Source organism: Phytophthora parasitica (genome assembly GCF_000247585.1).
Source record: "Phytophthora parasitica INRA-310 unplaced genomic scaffold supercont2.21, whole genome shotgun sequence".
NCBI lineage: Eukaryota > Oomycota > Peronosporomycetes > Peronosporales > Peronosporaceae > Phytophthora > Phytophthora nicotianae.
This window is the reverse complement of record NW_008649007.1, coordinates 735,924-753,502: the sequence shown is the minus strand read 5'-3', so window position 1 is coordinate 753,502 and position 17,579 is coordinate 735,924. Positions and strand designations below refer to the sequence as shown.

The 17,579-nt window shown below is 53.2% G+C and overlaps 8 protein-coding genes across 9 annotated transcripts; 3 read left to right on the top strand and 5 right to left on the bottom strand.

The window, feature by feature from the left end:
- The first annotated feature begins 493 nt into the window (after positions 1-493).
- Positions 494-2,747, top strand: PPTG_09906 (hypothetical protein). Its single transcript, XM_008905696.1, has one exon. The coding sequence runs from the start codon at positions 1,937-1,939 to the stop codon at positions 2,672-2,674; it is 738 nt and encodes a 245-aa protein (XP_008903944.1). The 5' UTR covers positions 494-1,936; the 3' UTR covers positions 2,675-2,747.
- PPTG_09907 (S-methyl-5-thioribose-1-phosphate isomerase) lies at positions 755-1,843 on the bottom strand (the record flags this gene model as incomplete). Its single annotated transcript, XM_008905697.1, has 1 exon — positions 755-1,843. The coding sequence occupies one exon, from the start codon at positions 1,841-1,843 to the stop codon at positions 755-757; it is 1,089 nt and encodes a 362-aa protein (XP_008903945.1).
- Positions 2,712-5,597, bottom strand: PPTG_09905 (hypothetical protein; the record flags this gene model as incomplete). Its single annotated transcript, XM_008905695.1, has 1 exon — positions 2,712-5,597. One exon carries the CDS (start codon positions 5,595-5,597, stop codon positions 2,712-2,714), a length of 2,886 nt encoding a protein of 961 aa, XP_008903943.1.
- Positions 5,598-7,675: 2,078 nt separating this feature from the next.
- Positions 7,676-10,888, bottom strand: PPTG_09904 (the record flags this gene model as incomplete). 2 transcript variants are annotated; one of them, XM_008905694.1, is made up of 4 exons in its annotated part: positions 7,782-8,509; positions 8,569-9,519; positions 9,589-10,152; positions 10,225-10,888. In XM_008905694.1, the coding sequence occupies 4 exons, from the start codon at positions 10,886-10,888 to the stop codon at positions 7,782-7,784; spliced, it is 2,907 nt and encodes a 968-aa protein (XP_008903942.1). The 2 variants fall into 2 exon arrangements, with proteins under 2 accessions (XP_008903941.1, XP_008903942.1); XM_008905693.1 differs by having other exon boundaries at positions 7,676-8,509; positions 9,589-10,888.
- Positions 10,889-10,946: 58 nt separating this feature from the next.
- On the bottom strand, positions 10,947-12,438 carry PPTG_09903 (hypothetical protein). The gene has a single exon (XM_008905692.1). The coding sequence runs from the start codon at positions 12,092-12,094 to the stop codon at positions 11,024-11,026; it is 1,071 nt and encodes a 356-aa protein (XP_008903940.1). The 5' UTR covers positions 12,095-12,438; the 3' UTR covers positions 10,947-11,023.
- Positions 12,128-13,098, top strand: PPTG_09902 (hypothetical protein; the record flags this gene model as incomplete). The annotated part of the gene is made up of 2 exons (XM_008905691.1): positions 12,128-12,288; positions 12,345-13,098. The coding sequence occupies 2 exons, from the start codon at positions 12,128-12,130 to the stop codon at positions 13,096-13,098; spliced, it is 915 nt and encodes a 304-aa protein (XP_008903939.1).
- Positions 13,099-13,228: 130 nt separating this feature from the next.
- Positions 13,229-14,128, top strand: PPTG_09901 (hypothetical protein; the record flags this gene model as incomplete). Its single annotated transcript, XM_008905690.1, has 2 exons — positions 13,229-13,341; positions 13,405-14,128. The coding sequence occupies 2 exons, from the start codon at positions 13,229-13,231 to the stop codon at positions 14,126-14,128; spliced, it is 837 nt and encodes a 278-aa protein (XP_008903938.1).
- Positions 14,129-14,547: 419 nt separating this feature from the next.
- PPTG_09900 (hypothetical protein) lies at positions 14,548-15,320 on the bottom strand. Its single transcript, XM_008905689.1, has one exon. It carries the CDS (start codon positions 15,213-15,215, stop codon positions 14,802-14,804), a length of 414 nt encoding a protein of 137 aa, XP_008903937.1. The 5' UTR covers positions 15,216-15,320; the 3' UTR covers positions 14,548-14,801.
- Positions 15,321-17,579: the final 2,259 nt, after the last annotated feature.

Below are 17,579 nucleotides of genomic sequence, written 5' to 3'. Positions count from 1 at the left end.
GATGCCCGATGCCCTCGGCCTGAGGCCGCACAGCTGGTGGGCGAAGCCATACCCGACGAGGACCTCTTGCATCGTCTGCATGGCGCACGCATGCTGACGAATCCCACTTCGCCGTGCCATCAGGAGGGAGCACAATACCAAATTGGCTCGCGAATGCGTTGGCATTGCCAACTTGGCAATACTGATCGTGATCCCTTTGAACGGGATCGGCGGGCGTACGTGACCTCTGCTTATGGCTGTGAGATACTTCGCCAATTGCATTCTAGTTCACGATATGCTGGACGTGTTGGTCATAGTAGGTCGTACTTGTCGATCCGGCATTTTATAGTTCATCAATGTCGCAGTGACTCACTGGCAGTGAGTCACTGCCACTGGTAGTGCCAGTGAGGCAAGTGGATGGTGGTGGGCTACGCGGCATCATGTGGAGCCAATGGCGATGTCATGCGCGGTGACATCCATGTCACCGCGGACACATGGGTACCTCACGTGCGGACGACCGCCGGTCACGGGACCTGATCTCGTACGCGTCGTACAGACACTCGACTCGAAGCTCGGGTGCCCATGTTGAAGGTCTACAGCACTGCACGTACTTGGTCCATTGAAGTTGTATCATATGCCAAGGAAGCCTGCCGTCCTGCACAAGATGAATAAACGAACACGAATATAGGGGAAAATACAAACACATACGTACACGTCCTTAGGTGCTGCACGGCAACCCGTCGAGCTCAGTTCATTATCTTCTTGCCTGGCATTTCTAGAACTGGGCGCGTCGCTTCTCCGCCGCGGTCACGGCCTTCGCGAGACTCTGCTCGAACGGCGGGTAGCACACTCCCTCCTCCGTGATGATGCCGGTCAAGTAGCGGTTGGGCGTGACGTCGAACGCCGGGTTGAACACTGGGCAGCCCTCTGGCGCGATGCGAACGCCGCGAATGCACGCCACCTCGTCGGCGCTGCGCTCTTCAATGGGGATGCCCATACCTTCGAGGAAGTTGAGATCGATGGTGCTTGTGGGCACGCACGCGTAGACAGGAACTTTGTTCTCCTTAGCAACCACCGCCAGTTTGTACGTGCCGATCTTGTTCACGACGTCTCCGTTGGCTGCCACACGGTCAGCGCCGAACAGCACCACATCCACCTTGCCGGACAGCATGAGGTAGCCCGCAGCATTGTCAGCGATGAGATGAATGGGTACGCCCTCCCGCATGAGCTCCCATGCTGACAGACGCGCACCCTGCAGACGCGGACGGGTTTCGTCCACCCATACGTGGACGTTCTTGCCCTGCGCGTGGCACTCGTAGATGACACCGATAGCCGTTCCGATGTCTACCGTGGCCAAAGCGCCGGTGTTGCAGTGGTGCAGGATGTTAGCGCCGGCCGGCACGACCTCGGCTCCGAACTCGCTCAGTCTCTTATTGATGGCCACATCCTCCTCGGCAAGTGCCTGTGCTACCGTCAGCGTATACGTCACCAAGTCGGCGACGCTCACGTCCGTCTGCACCTTGGCACGGAGCTCCTTAACCACACGCTCCGTCGCCCAGGTCAGGTTGACGGCCGTAGGTCGCGCGGCGTCGATGGTCGCCTTGGCCTGCTCCACGGTCTGAAGCAGATCCTCCTTGGTACTGCTCGCTGTGGCCTGGAAGTTCTTGGCTGCGATCGCCAAGCCGAACGCGCCGGCCGCGCCGATGGCGGGGGCGCCGCGCACCGCCATGTCCGCGATGGTGCGCGTGACGTCGTCCACCGTCTCGCAGCGCATCAGCACCAGCTCCGTCGGTAGTTTGCGCTGGTCGATGAGTTGCAGACCGCCATCGGTCCACAGCACGGATCGCATACGTTCGCCAGCCATCGTCTCTATCCGGCCGGTCGCTTGTCAAATGTGGCAAGTCGAACTTAGTGTTGATCTTGGGATTGGCGGGGCGTCGCGCACGATCTTGAAGCGATGCAGTGGACTCGCGAGCTCAACGACCTGCTGAACCAGTGTGTGTTTGCCAGCGGCTACGACTTCGAGGCATCCAGCGAGCTGTTCTGCCAACAGGCCACCAAACTGAGACTGTGGAATGACAGCGGGGAAGTGGCACTGACGGCGAACGAGTGTCAAGAACAATGGATGGTGTTAAACCCAACGGAGGAAGACGACGGCGAAGAAGATAAAGGAGAAGGCCCAGAGACGCACAGCAATGAGAATAGAGACCAGCGCGCCATTGACGCGATTGCTGAGGAGGAGGACTATGTTGTCGTGCCGGATGGAGGACCTCGACTGGAGCTGTCGCTGTCAGACGCCGAGCTGGATCAGCTGCTAAGTACACTGCCATCTAGTGAGGAACCTGAAGCAGACGCAAAGATGACGAGTCCTCGCAGTGAGATGCAATGGGTACTGGCGTTCTTGACAGACCCAGATGCGATTGCTTGTGTTGACGCTGAAGCCAAGAACTTGTTGGGAAGTCGTGAAAAGAACGATGACGACAACTACCAGGGATTCTTGCAAGACCTTCACGAAGCGAATCTAATGGCACCAGCACCGGTCAGTACAGTTGATAGACATTCCCAGCAACAGAACAGAGTAGGCATAGCTCGGGTTAATAACACCGACGATAGCGATGAAGACAGCAGCGATGAGGATCAAGAGGAATGGGAGCGTACTCGACAGGCGATGAAACGCTCGATGAAGCTTCAGTAGCTCATCAGGATTCATCGCGGTATTCATAAATAATGGATCATGCTCTAGCAGCAACATTTTCTGCCTTTCGCCGTTTGTTTTGTCGCTTCCTCGGGGCAGATTTTGCTGTCGTCGCGCGCTCTTTCTTCTTCCGTTTGGCATATTTTTCGGGCTCTTCAACGTGCATTACACTAACGTCGAGACCGATCTCTTCGCTGAGAACCTCTAGCCACAGCAACTGCTTGTCACTGAGTCGGTCCCGAGGGCCCTTGACTTCTACTAACTTCAGCTGTGCCGTGTAGCTGCCATCTTTCAAAAGAGCAAGGATATGTTGCAGCGGTTGCTCTTCCAGCTTGACTTCGGCCATCTTCTTCTTCGAATCCTCCTCTAGCGACTCTGTGTATAATTGCGTCTTCTCGTTCATGTTCAGCTCCTCATCCATGCCACAAAATGCGTGAACATTTAAGTAACCATGACTATCAATTGTCCGAAGTGGAGATGGCGGCACAGGGTCCTCGGGTTTGGAGAGCTCAATTCGCAATAGAAGTAGATCAGGCAGACCATTCTGAGCCTGATGGAACTCCTTTGATGTGGCCATGTAGCGCAACAGACTGGCAAGCTGCGTTCGCCCGATTGCTGCAACAGTGAGCAAGTGATATTGCAACATGGCAACGTCATCGGTCGGCCAGTGGACAAATCTACTCACCTTCCCAAACTCGGCGTTCCATCTTGTCACAAATGTTGTCAACAACTCCTCCATCGTCCATTCACTCTCCACTTGAGCTAATCGACGCTCGATTAGCTCGCGTCGGTTTTCATAGAACACTTCCGCATAGCCGAAATCGAGTGGTGCTGACTGAAATGGCGTCTGGAAGACATCGGGGATACTAGCGTACAGCACGTCCCACATCAAAATACCGAAGAGATTCCCAAACACCATACCTTCACAATGGACCCCGTACCATCCTCCAAATCTTGTGTTCTCAGCGGATACTTCATCTACAGGGTGGTGGTCCCGGTAGTATTGCAAAACAAGCTGTTCGACTGTGCACGGCTCGTCGTCGTAGCCCACGAACCGCGATTTTTCTCCTGTTTGGCGGTTTAGCGGTCGACCCACAATGCGGCTCTTGCGGTATTCGTAGCATATGTGAGTCTCAACTGGTACCATCTTCTCCTCATCGTCATCGTGCTCTGATGTCGGGGCAATAAGGCTGGTCCCAGTACTTTGCAGCAACAAATCAGCAGTGGACAGTGACTCAACTCGTATCCTTTCGTCGCGGTCTTTTTGACGCTCCAATCGATTCAAACGCCTCTGAATTGCGATTCGATCTGCTGCGAGGACGTGTGGATCCTCCAGTGCATTCAAGCACGTATCTCGAGCTTGATCTGCGCACTTCAAATGTTCCAAATTCAACGCCAGACGATCCCACCAGTAGCCACGTTTTCGCTCAAGAAACGGCGCTGCTAGCAATTCATTCAGCAGCAAAGTGGCGATCTGATACTTTCGCATCTTCTCGTACAAACCCACCGCCGTATGCAAGATCCGAACCAGATGGTAGCCAGCATTACACTTGGAAAAGAACACGGGGATACCAGAAATGTTGTACGCTGCGGCCTTCATCCACTTCAAATATGTCTGTAAACAGCCTCTGCTAGCCAGTACCAAGTCGTCCAGCGACTGCATCTTTTCGATCTCGGTGTAAAATTGCTCCCAGCTGCGCATTTGCCAATTTGCAGAAGTTTTCTCCTCAGTTTTTCCAGTTGAAGCAACAACGACGCACTCGTCTTCGGTCTCTGTGGACTCTTCGTCTTCATAAAGAATGTATATTAACCTCTGAAAGGCGAGAAACACTGGTGGAGCATCTGAAAGCATCCACTTGAGCTCCAGATCTGGTTCCTGGTACTCCTTCTCTGGTGTCACTATTTGTATACACTGCTCCACAACATTCATAACGCGATGCAGCTGGTACGCCACTTCATAGCTCACGTAGGCCTCTGGCGAAGGGAAGACGCGATGAGAGTTCAGCATCTCGGTAGTAGACTCATCATCACGCGAGCACTTGGTCAATGTATATTCTGGATACGCCACTTTCTTGAAAAACACCATCAGCCCGGGCCACTGCGTCGGTTCCTGCCTTAATTTATGCGCGGCCAAGGCAATCAGCCGGGCCTCATCCTCCATCTGTGGAGGCATCAAGGACATCGCGTTAAATGGAGGCGTCGAGACGAAGTAGAACAGGCGATGCATCCTCAGCATTAGATCTCGTGTGGCTGGAGTCATCCTCAGAGCCATCACGTCGGAGCTCTTCCTGCCTGTTAAAGTGTAACCTTCGAGCCAAATCTGCTGCATGAGCTGAGCCACGGGGATTCTGGAACCGTCAATGCGACGCTGGGTCTTCACCACCTTCCTGATCGCCGTCATGAGCTCCGCCTTGGCAATTTGTTTCCTACTACCTGTCATTTTCTTATATAACGCCGCGAGTTCGGGTGCTGTGGCACATCGTTCAATTGCATCGAGTGCAGTCTCCAGTGTAACCAATTCTTGGCTTAGAGATGGGGTTTGGGACGGCTTCGTGACGGGAAATTGCTGTAGGAAGCCAGCGTCGATCATCACGTGGACGACGTCTTGTACCTGCTCGTTGATTGGCTGCTGTTCGTCCTGAACGAAGTAGCGGAAGAGCGACGTGATCCTGTACCAAGGGCCTTGGCGTTGTAGTAGACGCGCATACAGTTGCTGTTCGAAAGGTTTCAAGTCTGTTAAGAAGCGAGATGCGAGGGCGATTTCCTCCGCACACAAGAGGTCCCGGAAGTCTTCGCGCTCGAATACAATCGTGGACAACACGAGCGTGAAGTGGCGAGCGTATGCGTCTTCCCATGGCGGTTCTTCGTCGCTAGAGACGTCGTGTAGAGGCTCATACTTGACTTTGGTGTCCGCATCCACCATGAGTGCGGAATTCGTGGTCACTATTTTTCGCGTTAGTGACCTCGGTTGCAACATAAGAGCTCCTTCTCTCTCATTGTGCAACTTTCCTTTCAAAGGACTGGCTTGGCTGAAATCAAGAATCGCAGGACTGAGAGCTGATCAGAATTGAGGGGGGTCATGGCTACTCCGCCTCCGATCAAGGATATCGTACCTCCCAAGCCCACCAAGTCTCGACGCCAGAGCAATGGCAACGGCAACTTGACCAACTACCAGCGCAAGGTCATCTGCGAGTTCTACCGCAAGAGCGGCGGCGTCATGTCGCAAAAAGACCTGGCGCAATGGACCAAGCACGAGTTCGGACTCAAGAAGACGCCGGCGCAGTCCACGATCTCGGGGATTCTACGTCGCCAGCATGAGTTCATCAACATGAGTTCGCTAGAGCTTGGTATCAAGAAGCGGCGTGTGGTGCAGCACCCTCAACTGGACTCTGCGTTGGCCAATTGGGTCATTCAAATGGCTGGAAGGGGTCAGACTGTACAGGGAGATCTAACGAAGGAAAAAGCCAAGGAATTCGCTCAAATGCTTGGGATCCCAGACAGTGAACAGCCAGAGTTCTCCAATGGATGGCTACATTCGTTCCAGCTGCGTCACAACTTCAGTTTCCGCAAATTCAACGCCGAACAGCACCAAGCAGCACAGGACGACCCACGACGCAGCGCTAAGGTGCTATACTGGACCAATATGGAGGCACTGATGGCCGAGACGGACAAATACGAGCCCAAAGACGTCTTTGCAGTGGAAGAAACGCCCGTGCTGTACACGATGCCGCCTGTGCAGAACGCTCTGGAGGAAGGAAGGATGCGCTGCAAGAAGCGCTTCGTGGTGTCTCTTGCAGCCAACGCTGACGGGTCCGAGAAGCTCCAGCCACTGTTTGTGTCTCATCACGAACATCCCAAGTGTTTCCGGAAGAAAACGGCGGAGCAGCATGGCCTCCACTACTTCTGGAACAACAAGGCGTGGATGACGGGCGTCATTTTCTCCCGCTGGCTGCAGCGTCTGGACTTCGCCATGGCCAACCAGAAACGCCGCATCTTGCTCTTTATCAACGACATGCCGTCGCATGTGGTGGCGCATCTGGACCTCAAGAACGTCGTGGTGTTCGTGCTGAGCCCCGCAGTCTCGCAGATGCTCAACCCCATCACGTCGCGTGTGGTCACGACGTTCAAGAAGCGTTTCCGCCGCTACCATCTGCGCCACGCTATTGACAAGTCCGAGACGAACAAGAGCTCCATGTTTGATGTGGATGTGCTACAATCCATGAAGTGGGCGGCGGCCAGTTGGGACGAGATCACGACCGAGACGATTAAGCGCGCCTGGATTCCTACGCAACTGGTGCGTAACCGAGTTATAATGGACGATCACGTGCTCTTACAGGAAGAGGAGGAGGTTCTACTGGACACGGAATTGGAGCACTTGATGCTCTTCCTGCGTCTATCGAACCCTGTGCCTATGATGGAGTATCTGAACGACGAGACCATGTCGGATTACCCTGTGCACGAAGATAAGTTCGACGTCGTGTCCAGTGTCTGCGAAGTGCCGGAGGACGAGGTGGACGAATCAATTGAAGAGAGTCCCGGTCGTACGCTGTCGCTGCAAGAGAAACTCAAGGCGTTCCGAGACGTTCTCCACGTGTTGAAGGACCGAACCGATGCTGACGATACAGCGCTCAACGCTATTCGACGAGTACAGGACGCGATCCGGATGGAAGGCCAGAAGGAAGCGATGGGCGCGTTGGGCTCCAATGGAGACGGAAAGAATGTGTTCGACCTGGACACGGCTGTAGGTGCCGACAATAATAACGCATCTGCTTCAGCGATGACGTCGCTGGATGTTGACAGTCAGCAGCATATGGACGCGTCTTCCCTTCTGGACTCGTCTGAGAGTTCGGCTCTGTCTGCTGCCTCAGCCTCGCTGGCTGAAGGTGCTGGAGACCACACGAGCTCGATGCTGAGTGGAGCGGCCGACGAAGATCGCCAGAACGTCAACGAGAGCTTCCACGCGGTGATCTAGCGCATCTTTTGACGCGGACTCGGTGGGACTAATGGATTCATGTGGTTTATATTGCACCAGACTATGCCGAGTCCAGGAGACAATGCACTTGCCTTCTAACTGCCGTATCTTGTGGAGTTTATGACAGATACTCTCTTATTTTTGCAGTACTAGCATTCTGTACCGCTCTTTCTTCTTCTTGGTCAGATCCATCGCCAGTCCAGAACCGATAGTCTGCAAGATGGACTTGTGTTTCCTCATCTCTCGTGTTGTCTGTTCCCAGCGACGGAATGCCGGGCGAAGCTGTCGCGTCCGAATCGTGTGGATGAAGGTCAGGAAGATAGCTCGGTGTCTCTCGTACACCGTCACTTGGCTCCATTTCTCCACAGCCATCGACAGCGTGCGTCGTAGGAACTTTCGCATCAACCGCTTGGCAGCAGCTTGGACAAGACGTTGCTCCTCTGTGAGCAGATATCGTAAGGCGTAGTCAGCAGCTTCGGCCACGTCGTTGGCTTTCCAGTCCGCGATGACATTCGTCAACGTCTCGACCAGTTGAGTACTGGCGTCCAACTCGTTGCGAGTCTCTTCGCCTACATGGACGGCGTGCATATGGTCCAGATGAGCTTGAGCTGCTACGAGAGACAACTCCAGTTCATGTAGGTGACTCAAGAAATGCACGCGACACTCGCACACGCTGTCGACCAGGCCGAGTGCAGCGATCTCCTCTTCAAGTTGAGGGCGGGTAGACTCATCAAGGCCATAAGCGACGTTGCCGATCGTGATCAACGCCCAGTACAGAATGCGAGACTCCTGACGGTGAGTTAGCAGCGCTCGTTGTAGCAGAGCTAAACCGTTGGCCTCTGCGATCTCCCACTTCATGCTAGCTACGAAGAATATTAACGTGTTAGTCAAGCAGCAAAGTGTGAACGAGACTGGAACTTACCGTTCTCGTACGAAAACACAGCGAGGACGTAGCAGCATTCTCCTACAACCGCAGCCTCATGTCGATATGACTCACTCTCCACGAATACAAGCACCAACTCAACACCCGAACAGGACTCAAACGCCACTTTGGCGGCTCCGTTCTCACTCAGAACAACTCCGATCAACTCCAAACACAACAAGATAACTAGAAGCTCTTGCGCGGAATCTCTCGTCTGGGCTTTTTCGCTGTTAGAACGAAGCACGTTACAAAATACTTGAAAGCGTGGGGCTTCAGTGATGAATCGCTGCGTACGCGTTTGCAGTCGAGTAAGCTTGAGAAAGAGTCGAAGGATGAGCGCGACAGTGGTTTTCTCATTGGGAAACCACGTGATAGACTCAAGAAGCACTTCCAGTCCTTGACATTCCAGTAGCTCCTGCTCGAGTTTTAGCTGGTTGAAAGTCTCAGGTTTGCCTCGATCTCCACGCATTCCGTCCGTTTGAGTTTCCCATTTAACTCGATCAGCCTCTTCGCTCTTTTCAAGTTGTGCGTAGATCCACTGCACACTGCGAAACTGCGTCTGTGGATCTGCTTGCTGCTGTCGCATCCGTTTGATCGCCTCCTTGACACTAGAACAGCGACGTAGTCGCCAAGCTAGAGAAACTTGTTGCAGTGTGATGAACCTTACGACAACGCTCCATCGACCTTTCTTCATCCGATTTACTACCCGACAACGCAAGGAATACATCGTGTCATGCTGAAGATCGCCGATGTAGTGGGCAGTCTTTGATCCACTATAAAATCGGTCGAATGGATCGTGGTGCTTTGCATCCTGAGTATCGTGGCGGCAGATTTCAAGCTCGTAATGCACAGGCAGGCCATGTAAAGGCTGCCAGTCTCTTGGTAGCTGCCAATATACTTGCACACCAGTCGAAGCAATGCACGAGGTCAATATAAACGGCTCCGGGGGTGCTACATCCATCGAGGTGTTAGTAGTACGCTAGATGACCACATTCTGACTAACTAAAGTGATGAACTTACTTACGAGCGTTAGTGCCGTGCTCAAGATTGGTTTAATGTACCAGCATGACAGCGGTGGGGGCTCCTTTGGACCTGAGAACTGTTGAATACCAAGCAGCTTACCCCCTCGTGTGAACACTCCACAGCCAGCTGATCCGGTCTCCGTGACTCGGTCGTATTGTAAGTGCTGCACGTTAATGGAGTTTGGTAAAAGTCTGGCAAGTTGCCGTTGATACAGAACTTGAAGTTTACCGTGTGGATGACCCACGATTTCGAGATGTTCACCCAGCCGGAGACTGTCAGCCTCACCACACCCCAACTTCCGGTTGTTCATCTCGAACCGGAGTGGCCGAATGTTGTCACCAGCTGCAATCAAGAACTGATCTTCGTTCAGAGCACACAATGCGAAGTCGACGTGTGGTTTGTGACCCTTTTTCTTCGGTGACTGTGGCTGTATTGTGGCTCCGTTAAGAGGCTGCAGTCGTGCAGATTCCTCAGGCATCTTGATACCAGCGAAGAACGTGTCGGCAGCGAGTAACAAAGGAAAAGCTACGCGTTCATCGGCGTAATTGCATATTGCCCGGGCTGCTCGAGCCATGCTCTCATCAGCGAGTGTCTTGCCGTCCGTAAGAACACACAAAATACCGCAGAACCTACCGATTATTCCAGAGCCGTACGGGTTCCCCTCGGACGAGATCTTGCAGACAGCCTTGCGAAAGTAAAAGGCCTCGATCTCTAGGTCGTCGTCGTCTTGGATTTCCACGCGTTTGGACAGTGCACCGGCAGTACCGGGCCGTGGACGGAAGAACGGCGGTTTCTGTTCGGACCGCTCGCCATTGCGCGTGTTGAGGTAGTAGAACACGCGATTGTCTGGGTCGAAGAGCTTCATGTAGTTCTCACGCACGAGTTGTCGGATAGTTTTCTTGGCTAGAAAAGCTCGCACAACCCGCTGGATGCGTTGTGCGGCCTCTTTAGGCGACAGATCAACGCGCCCTCGAGCGATGTCACGATCTCCAGGAAGGAAGCGAACGAGAAGCAGCGGCTTCTCCCACGTACTCGCATCGGTGAGTGTGTTGACATAGTAATGCTGCTTGCGGATGGGGTCGTAGTGCTTCTCGTAGACGCTGAGAAGCAAGCGTGCCATGCGTTGACGACTCAAAAAGGCCCGAAATACGTTCTGTAGCACCCGTGCAGCACAGTCTTCTTCATGTGCTCTCCACTCAGCCACTAGCGACGTCTTCGGATCGGACGAACCGTTTGCTCCTGTCTTGCGTCGCTCATTGCCACCACCTCGACCTCCTCGTCTTCCAGCGCCACGCATGATCAACCTGTTGACAAAAAGTGAGTAAACGTCGGCAACGCTTCACGACTGCTTGTGTCGAAAATGGATACGCGAGGAGCAGGCTCAAGAGCAAGTCAATTGTCGGCATCATGCTGTGTCATGTTAGACAGTAGTTTAAGCGGTAACAAGGCGTTGTATCCGGCGCTGGACAGTATCGAGCTGCTTGCGTAGTGAGCGACGACGGCCCTTCTTCTCTCGACCCTGCTCGTTCAACAGCGAGTCTTGGAGCGCCTTGACGCGCATTTCAAGGTCTCCCAGTGATCCGGAGACCAACGGCGAGTGTTCGTCACAGAACACGTCATCGTCGGTCTCTCCACGGGCCTTCGCACTCTCGCGACACGATTCACAGAGCAAAACGTGCATGCGGCAGTAAGCGCACCGGGTGCCCGATAACGTATCGTGCGGCATCTGGCAGCGCTCGCATTGTCCTGTGACCGTCTTGTCCTCGGACGCCATGGTCACGCGCTGGTCGAAGACGAAGTTCTTGCCTTGGAAGAGACCCCCGCCGTCTGGGAAGCGCTCGAGGTAGCGGTGGATACCTCCTTCCAACTGATAGACGTTCTCCAGTCCCAAGTGCTTCAGATAAGCTGAAGCCTTCTCGCACCGGATGCCGCCTGTGCAGTACATGAGCACCTTGTCCTTCTGTTGTAGCATAGGCAACTCGTCTCGAACCCACTGCGGGAACTGTCCGAAGCGACGAGTCTTGGGGTTCAAGGCCCCCGTAAAGTGGCCGACGTTGAACTCGTACGTGTTGCGAACGTCTATGAGAGCGATAGACTCGGGGTCAGAGCTTAATTGCTCGGCCCGGAACTGCTCTGGGGTCAAGTGTTTGCCCCGTAGACTCAAGTCGTAGGCGTCGCCCGGCAGTTCCAGAGCCACGATCTCTGATACGACACGCACTTGTAGCTCAGGGAATGGCTCGACCTGTGACGAGCTGGTCTTCCAGTCCACGTCGGTGAATTGCGGTTGCTGCTTCATTGCGTCGATGTAGTTCTCCACACTGGCGCTAGAACCGCCCAGCGTTCCGTTGATGCCTTCGAGTGCGAGACGCACGCGACCAGTGAGGCCCAGGGAAGAGCACAGTTGTTCATGGGCCTCCGCAACGACTTTCAGCTCTTCTTGCGTCTCACAAAGACGCACGTACTTGTAATAAAGCACCACGACATACGCGCTGTCCTGCCCCATTGTGGCGGTTGACTCCTTGATGCCGATATCGAGATGTGGCCCACGAAACGTGTGGAGCGCACAGAGACGGGTTCAAAGTATCAGATCATGGAGACGACCAAGACCAAGTGGCGACGCGAACGGGTTGAGCTTTATGAGAGGCTAGAGTGCAGCGCCGAGTATGGTTTGGACCGTGAAGCAGTCCTTGCAACCAGGTAATAGCGGTGTGACCAGGGAATTGTGCGTGTTGATGACCATTTTCGTTGTGTAGAGAGCTTTTCGACTTCGATGCATCAGGTCGAGCTATTCCGAAAAAGTTTACATTCCAGAACGAGGACGACGCCGTCAGAGTCGTGTGTGCTGAGATCCCGCAGCTCACCGCGCAGCAATGGGGGAACATCACGCAGGACGTGTTGAATGCTCTGCACGGCACGGCAACAGAAAATGGCGACGTGGTGGAGACGGAGTTGAAGGACGTGTACGTGAGCGACCTGGACATAATGCACGTAACGCTGTTCTACACGTCGCATCCGGACGATTTGGCCCCAAGAAGAGCAGACGAACACAAGTCCGAACGCCTTTCACGCGAGATCTCGTTGCTGCATCAGTTGTCGTCGCAGTTCAAGCCGATATGGCTGGCCCCGGTGAAGGTGGTGCTAGCTTCGTCCGGGGCAATTCTGGTGCTGTTTCAGTGCGTGCAAGGCGATAAGGACCACAAGGTGAGGAACGCTGCAAGCAACGCAGAATTCGGCGTGGACTTGCTGCGCCAAGCAGCACAGAAGACGTTTCCGTTCGTGTCCAAGAAGAGCCCAAAGTTGATCATCCACTCGACACTAGCACGCTTGATATCGCCCGATGCCTTCGATGAGGCTGCGCTGACACGAGTCCGTGAAGCGTGTCAACGGATTTCGCAGCAACTGGTCAATACTGCCATTCCTTTCGTCGTGAACAAGCTCTGGTATGTGGACGAATCGCACTTCATCCGTCCTACAGGACATACAACCACCGTCCCACTGGGTTGTTAGGCAGAATGACACAACAGCAATGGCAACATCACACAAAAGTAAAGAGAGTGTATGTAGAAGTCGACTGGCAAAGTATACATCGGATGGGTACATGTATACGATTCACTTCAGTTTGTGGCACCAAGCAGAAATGAGCTCTTCAGAACAGGAAGCACAGTGGCGTCAGCAGCGCGCCGAGCTGTACGACCAGCTCTACGAGGGCGGCAAGAAGGCAATCAATCGCGAGGGCGTGCGCAAGACTAGGTACGTCTACCGCGATAGACACGTGTGCCCTGTAGCGACCTTAACTTATACTTTTCAATGCAGACAGAACTTCACGCCTGGCCCCACACTTGAGTCCAAGCCGTACGTGTTCCCCACGGAGAATGACGGTGTAGCGCTCATCTGTGCGCCGACCCCCATCGAGATGGCAGAGCGTTGTCATACTATCGGCAAGGAGCTTATGGATCTGCTGCCACGTGAGCCTGAGACCGGCAACGCAGTGGCCTGCGTGACGCGCCGTGAGCTCATGCACGTCACGCTGTTCCACACGTCGCACCCAGGCGACCTGGCTCCGAATGCGAGGCTACGTTTTCCCCAGGATGTGGCACAGCTCAAGACAATGTGTACGCACATCGCGCCGTTCCGAATGGTGCCCGTGAAGGTGCTCATGGCCTCTTCGGGTGCCATCATCATGCTGTTCCAGTGCTTGCCAGCCACCGAGAAGCTCAGCGACGACGTCATCAACGCGCACGCCGAGTTCTCGGTGGACCATATCCGCCGCGTGGCCAAGGAGACCTTCTCATTTGCGCCCAAGACGGACACGCGCGTGATCATCCACGCGACGCTTGGACGCGTATTGTCACCCGACGTTCAAGATGTCGACCTAGATCGCCTGCGCGCTCGATGCGACGAGATCACGGCTGAGCTGGAGACCGACCCACAGCCAGCACTTTTCGACAAGCTCTGGTTCGTGGAGGAGACCCATAATCTATCGCCCCAGGGCCCCAAGACCGATATACCCCTACTCGGCGGCCTGCAGCATCAGTAACGGAGGCTGGGAAACGCGAATAAACCCCAGCATTGGTAAGTATCGAGTACTACATGTAGATCGAGGCTTGCCAAAGGCGGCAGCTCCACCAGCAAGAGCAGAAGATGGCATCCACGATGTACTGAAATGATCGCGCATTTTCGTATCGAACAACACAAAACAAACGCACAGGACTTCGTAGCCATTTTCACCGACCGACCGCATTATTTAAATCGATTCCGACATACTCATGTCAAGGTACTAGCGCCCAGCAATCCGACCGTCCGTAGAAGAGACGGAACTCGCTGGAAGCTCGCTGGTCGCCGTTTCGACAGCCATGCTATCAGCGTGTGGCCAGTGTTGGCAACACTGTGTTGCCTCCTCGCTTGTCTGATGTTGATGGATGGATGGAGCGATGGCGGCGGCGATGGCAGTGCCTAGAGCAGAATTTAGCACTGTCGTTGAGATGAGATTAAAACTTTATGAGTCAAAACGGTACTGTATTATGCATGACGAACTTCGTAACAACCTTGAATTTGTGATTTACGGTTATGGACTGGGCACAATTGGTGCCACGAATGCCGACGAAGACTCGAATTGAACGCTTTCTGCGCTGCCGATGGCATCGCCGGGTCGTTATAAACTAGGGAGCGCCTGGGTCACTGGATGAACGGTGCGTACTTCGAAGTGTGATCTATACAAGGAGCTGCTTCTGCAGCTGGCGTCGGGCGACAACTTGCGCTACGAGCGCCGCGAGGTCTCTCAACTGGGCGGACGCATCAACCACCTGCGCTTCCATGTGCCGTACCGACTTCTTGAGCCCGTCCAGATCGGCGCGGCGTCGTCGCTTGGCGGCTACCAGCGCCTCCTCTTCTTCGACCTCGTCCTCAACCTCGAAGGTGCTGTCGCTCTCGTCGCTTGAGCTCTCGCCCGAAGTAGTGCAGCAGCTCTCACATACACTGCTAAAAACAAAGTCGTACTCTCCCTCAGGTTGCACGACCGCGGTGAACGCGCCATTGCGACGCCGCTTGTGGCTGAATACGCGCGGCTGCAATTGAGACGATACGACGAACGAAGATGACTGAGAGTCCATGGGGCTGTAGTCCATTGCCTGGATGCTAGTAAGGGTGTTGTCTGTTGCTCTCTGGGTCGACGAAACCAAGTGAGCGCTTGAAAGCAGAATGGGAACTGGCGGTCGCCTATCAAGGTTCACTGAGCAGAACTGAGCGAAGTCGCTGGGCTTCCCAGGCGGTTATAAAAAAATGCGCCGGGGCATGGCGGTCGGTCGATTTATGCAACTCAAAGTCACTCGGAGAAAATATGCTTTTCGATTCGCTCGACAGATGGTCGGTCGGTTAATCTGTCACCCGGATTTAGCGACATGGATCGATTAATATTTTAAATTCTGATGCCAGGCAACCTTGAGATAGAGACCAGGGTTTAGGACTGGCCTGTCTGTGTCGGTCGTCTTCCCCGCATCAAACCACTTCGCTTCACTATGGGATCCGCCCGGTCGGAGGCGGGGACTTTGCCTCCGAACATTCGCGGTCGGTCGGTATATGAAAATTTGTATACCTCGAGATTGGCCCGCACGGCGAATTCCACCACCTTCGCCGCGTCTCCAGAGTCTCTGCGAACCTACTAGCGAAACATGCGATTGGCTCGTCAGGGGACTAGGTACGCACAAAGCATGGAGCGAACTTAGTCTCACAAATAAACGACTTCAACTTGTCCGGGCACCCAAGGCATTCTATGCAGCAGCACGTCGACTCGGCGACACGCACCACGGAAACGAAGCCGACACAGTTCGCTGCTGTAACCGATAGCTTTCTCGTTCAGCGTGGAATTCCAAGTGGCCCTCTCTCCGAAAACCAACACCAGCCGCGTGCCGTAACTTTGTGACGGGAAAGCTACAGCAACCTCTTGAGCGTAATCGCCTACGTCCGGTGTGTGTTATAATTGCTTTTATAATTTTCATATAGTTTTAAGTTGCTTCAATATTATTTTAAAATAATTTTCATATTGTATTGAGTTGCTTTATTTCCTCCAACGTGAGAAAAATAGTCCTAATCGATTCGCAGTGTCAACCAAGGCCTTAGGTAGCTTCAATGTTCATTTATAGTGTGTTTTGTATTTAGTCACAAAATATGGTCCAAATTTAGTTTTGTTTTTTCAAATTTGACCAATGCACGAAACCGCCTTACGATTTACTAGTAGTATTTAAAAGATGAAGCTCGGGAGCTTTAAAAGAGTATTCAATAGTCTTGGGCCCCAAGTTGGGGCTCATGGCAGCAGTGGGACCGATCACCCGACCATGGTTGTCAAAGCTTCGCAAACACAAGGCTACTGAAGTTCAATTTTGGGGCCACCAAAACAGAGTTTCATTTTGTGCTTGGAATTAATAAGAACCATAAGTAGGTTGCATGTATTTATTGGAACTGACCTCACCCTTTTTGTATAGTAATGAACACTCAAAGAAACCGTAGTTAAGAACTTGAGAATTCCGTCGCGCTTAGGAATTCTATCTACGGAGTGTGAATCCGTGAATTTTTCGACGTACGGTGCAGCACCATCGTTAAAATCCGCCAGCAGACAAGAACACTGGGCGGGTTTAGATACGGTCAGCGGCTGGATATCCCAGAAGTTCCATTTGACAAGCCAGGTTCGTGTCAACAACGATGCGACCTTGGGATCACAAACGAAGTTCGCTCAACCTCGACAGCAAAATTCACGTCTATAGTGCATTTAAAATTTGGCTCTGAAAGCTCAACCCCCCGCAGTCGCGCTGCTGTGTACGATGGTGATAGCTGCTTTGTGTGGCACGTGATTGGACGGAGAAGCTTCGCGGGGCGACCACGAACGACCAAGAAGGGTATGGTCTCAGATAGATCGGCTTAGATAAGTAAGATATGGCAGCGATATCATATCGCTGCCGTGACAATTGAACGCTCAGATCCAGCAGCGCCGCTGCGCTATTTTGATGTGGTACATGTACCGGTAGTAGTCTTTGGTGGGATGACACCCGCAACGAAAAACATCGAGGACGGCAATCCACATATCACCAAACAAATCGCCCAGAAGGGAAGAACGATTCGACCCAGACTTGCCACGGATGCTATTGAATCGGTCACTGCTACGGTGAATGCCTCTTCTAGAGAGCATATAACTCAAGTCTCGGCTTTGCAGGCTGGGGTTGACAGTCTCTGCGTCATTTGTAGGCAACGATCGATTTAACGGATTTCTCAATTCTCGTAACCGTTGCGTTGATCTTCTTTCGGCTGTTACGATCAGTAACATTAGTAGTTGGAGCGTTTTGCTCGTTCGTGATGTTGAGTTGTTTTCATTTACGTGCGTGAAATGATCGTGCTGCAGTCTAACACGGCGTTACATACATTTTTATTGACAATAATTGGCTCAAAATAATTGCATTGAATCGAATTTAGTGAGCTCTGTTAAACAATTAAAATATTAA

What these genes read in the sequence shown, in the direction of transcription:
- PPTG_09906 (XM_008905696.1), top strand. Translation starts at nt 1,937, where the DNA reads ATGCAGTGGACTCGCGAGCTCAACGACCTGCTGAACCAGTGTGTGTTT.
- PPTG_09903 (XM_008905692.1), bottom strand. Translation starts at nt 12,094, where the DNA reads ATGGGGCAGGACAGCGCGTATGTCGTGGTGCTTTATTACAAGTACGTG.
- PPTG_09900 (XM_008905689.1), bottom strand. Translation starts at nt 15,215, where the DNA reads ATGGACTACAGCCCCATGGACTCTCAGTCATCTTCGTTCGTCGTATCG.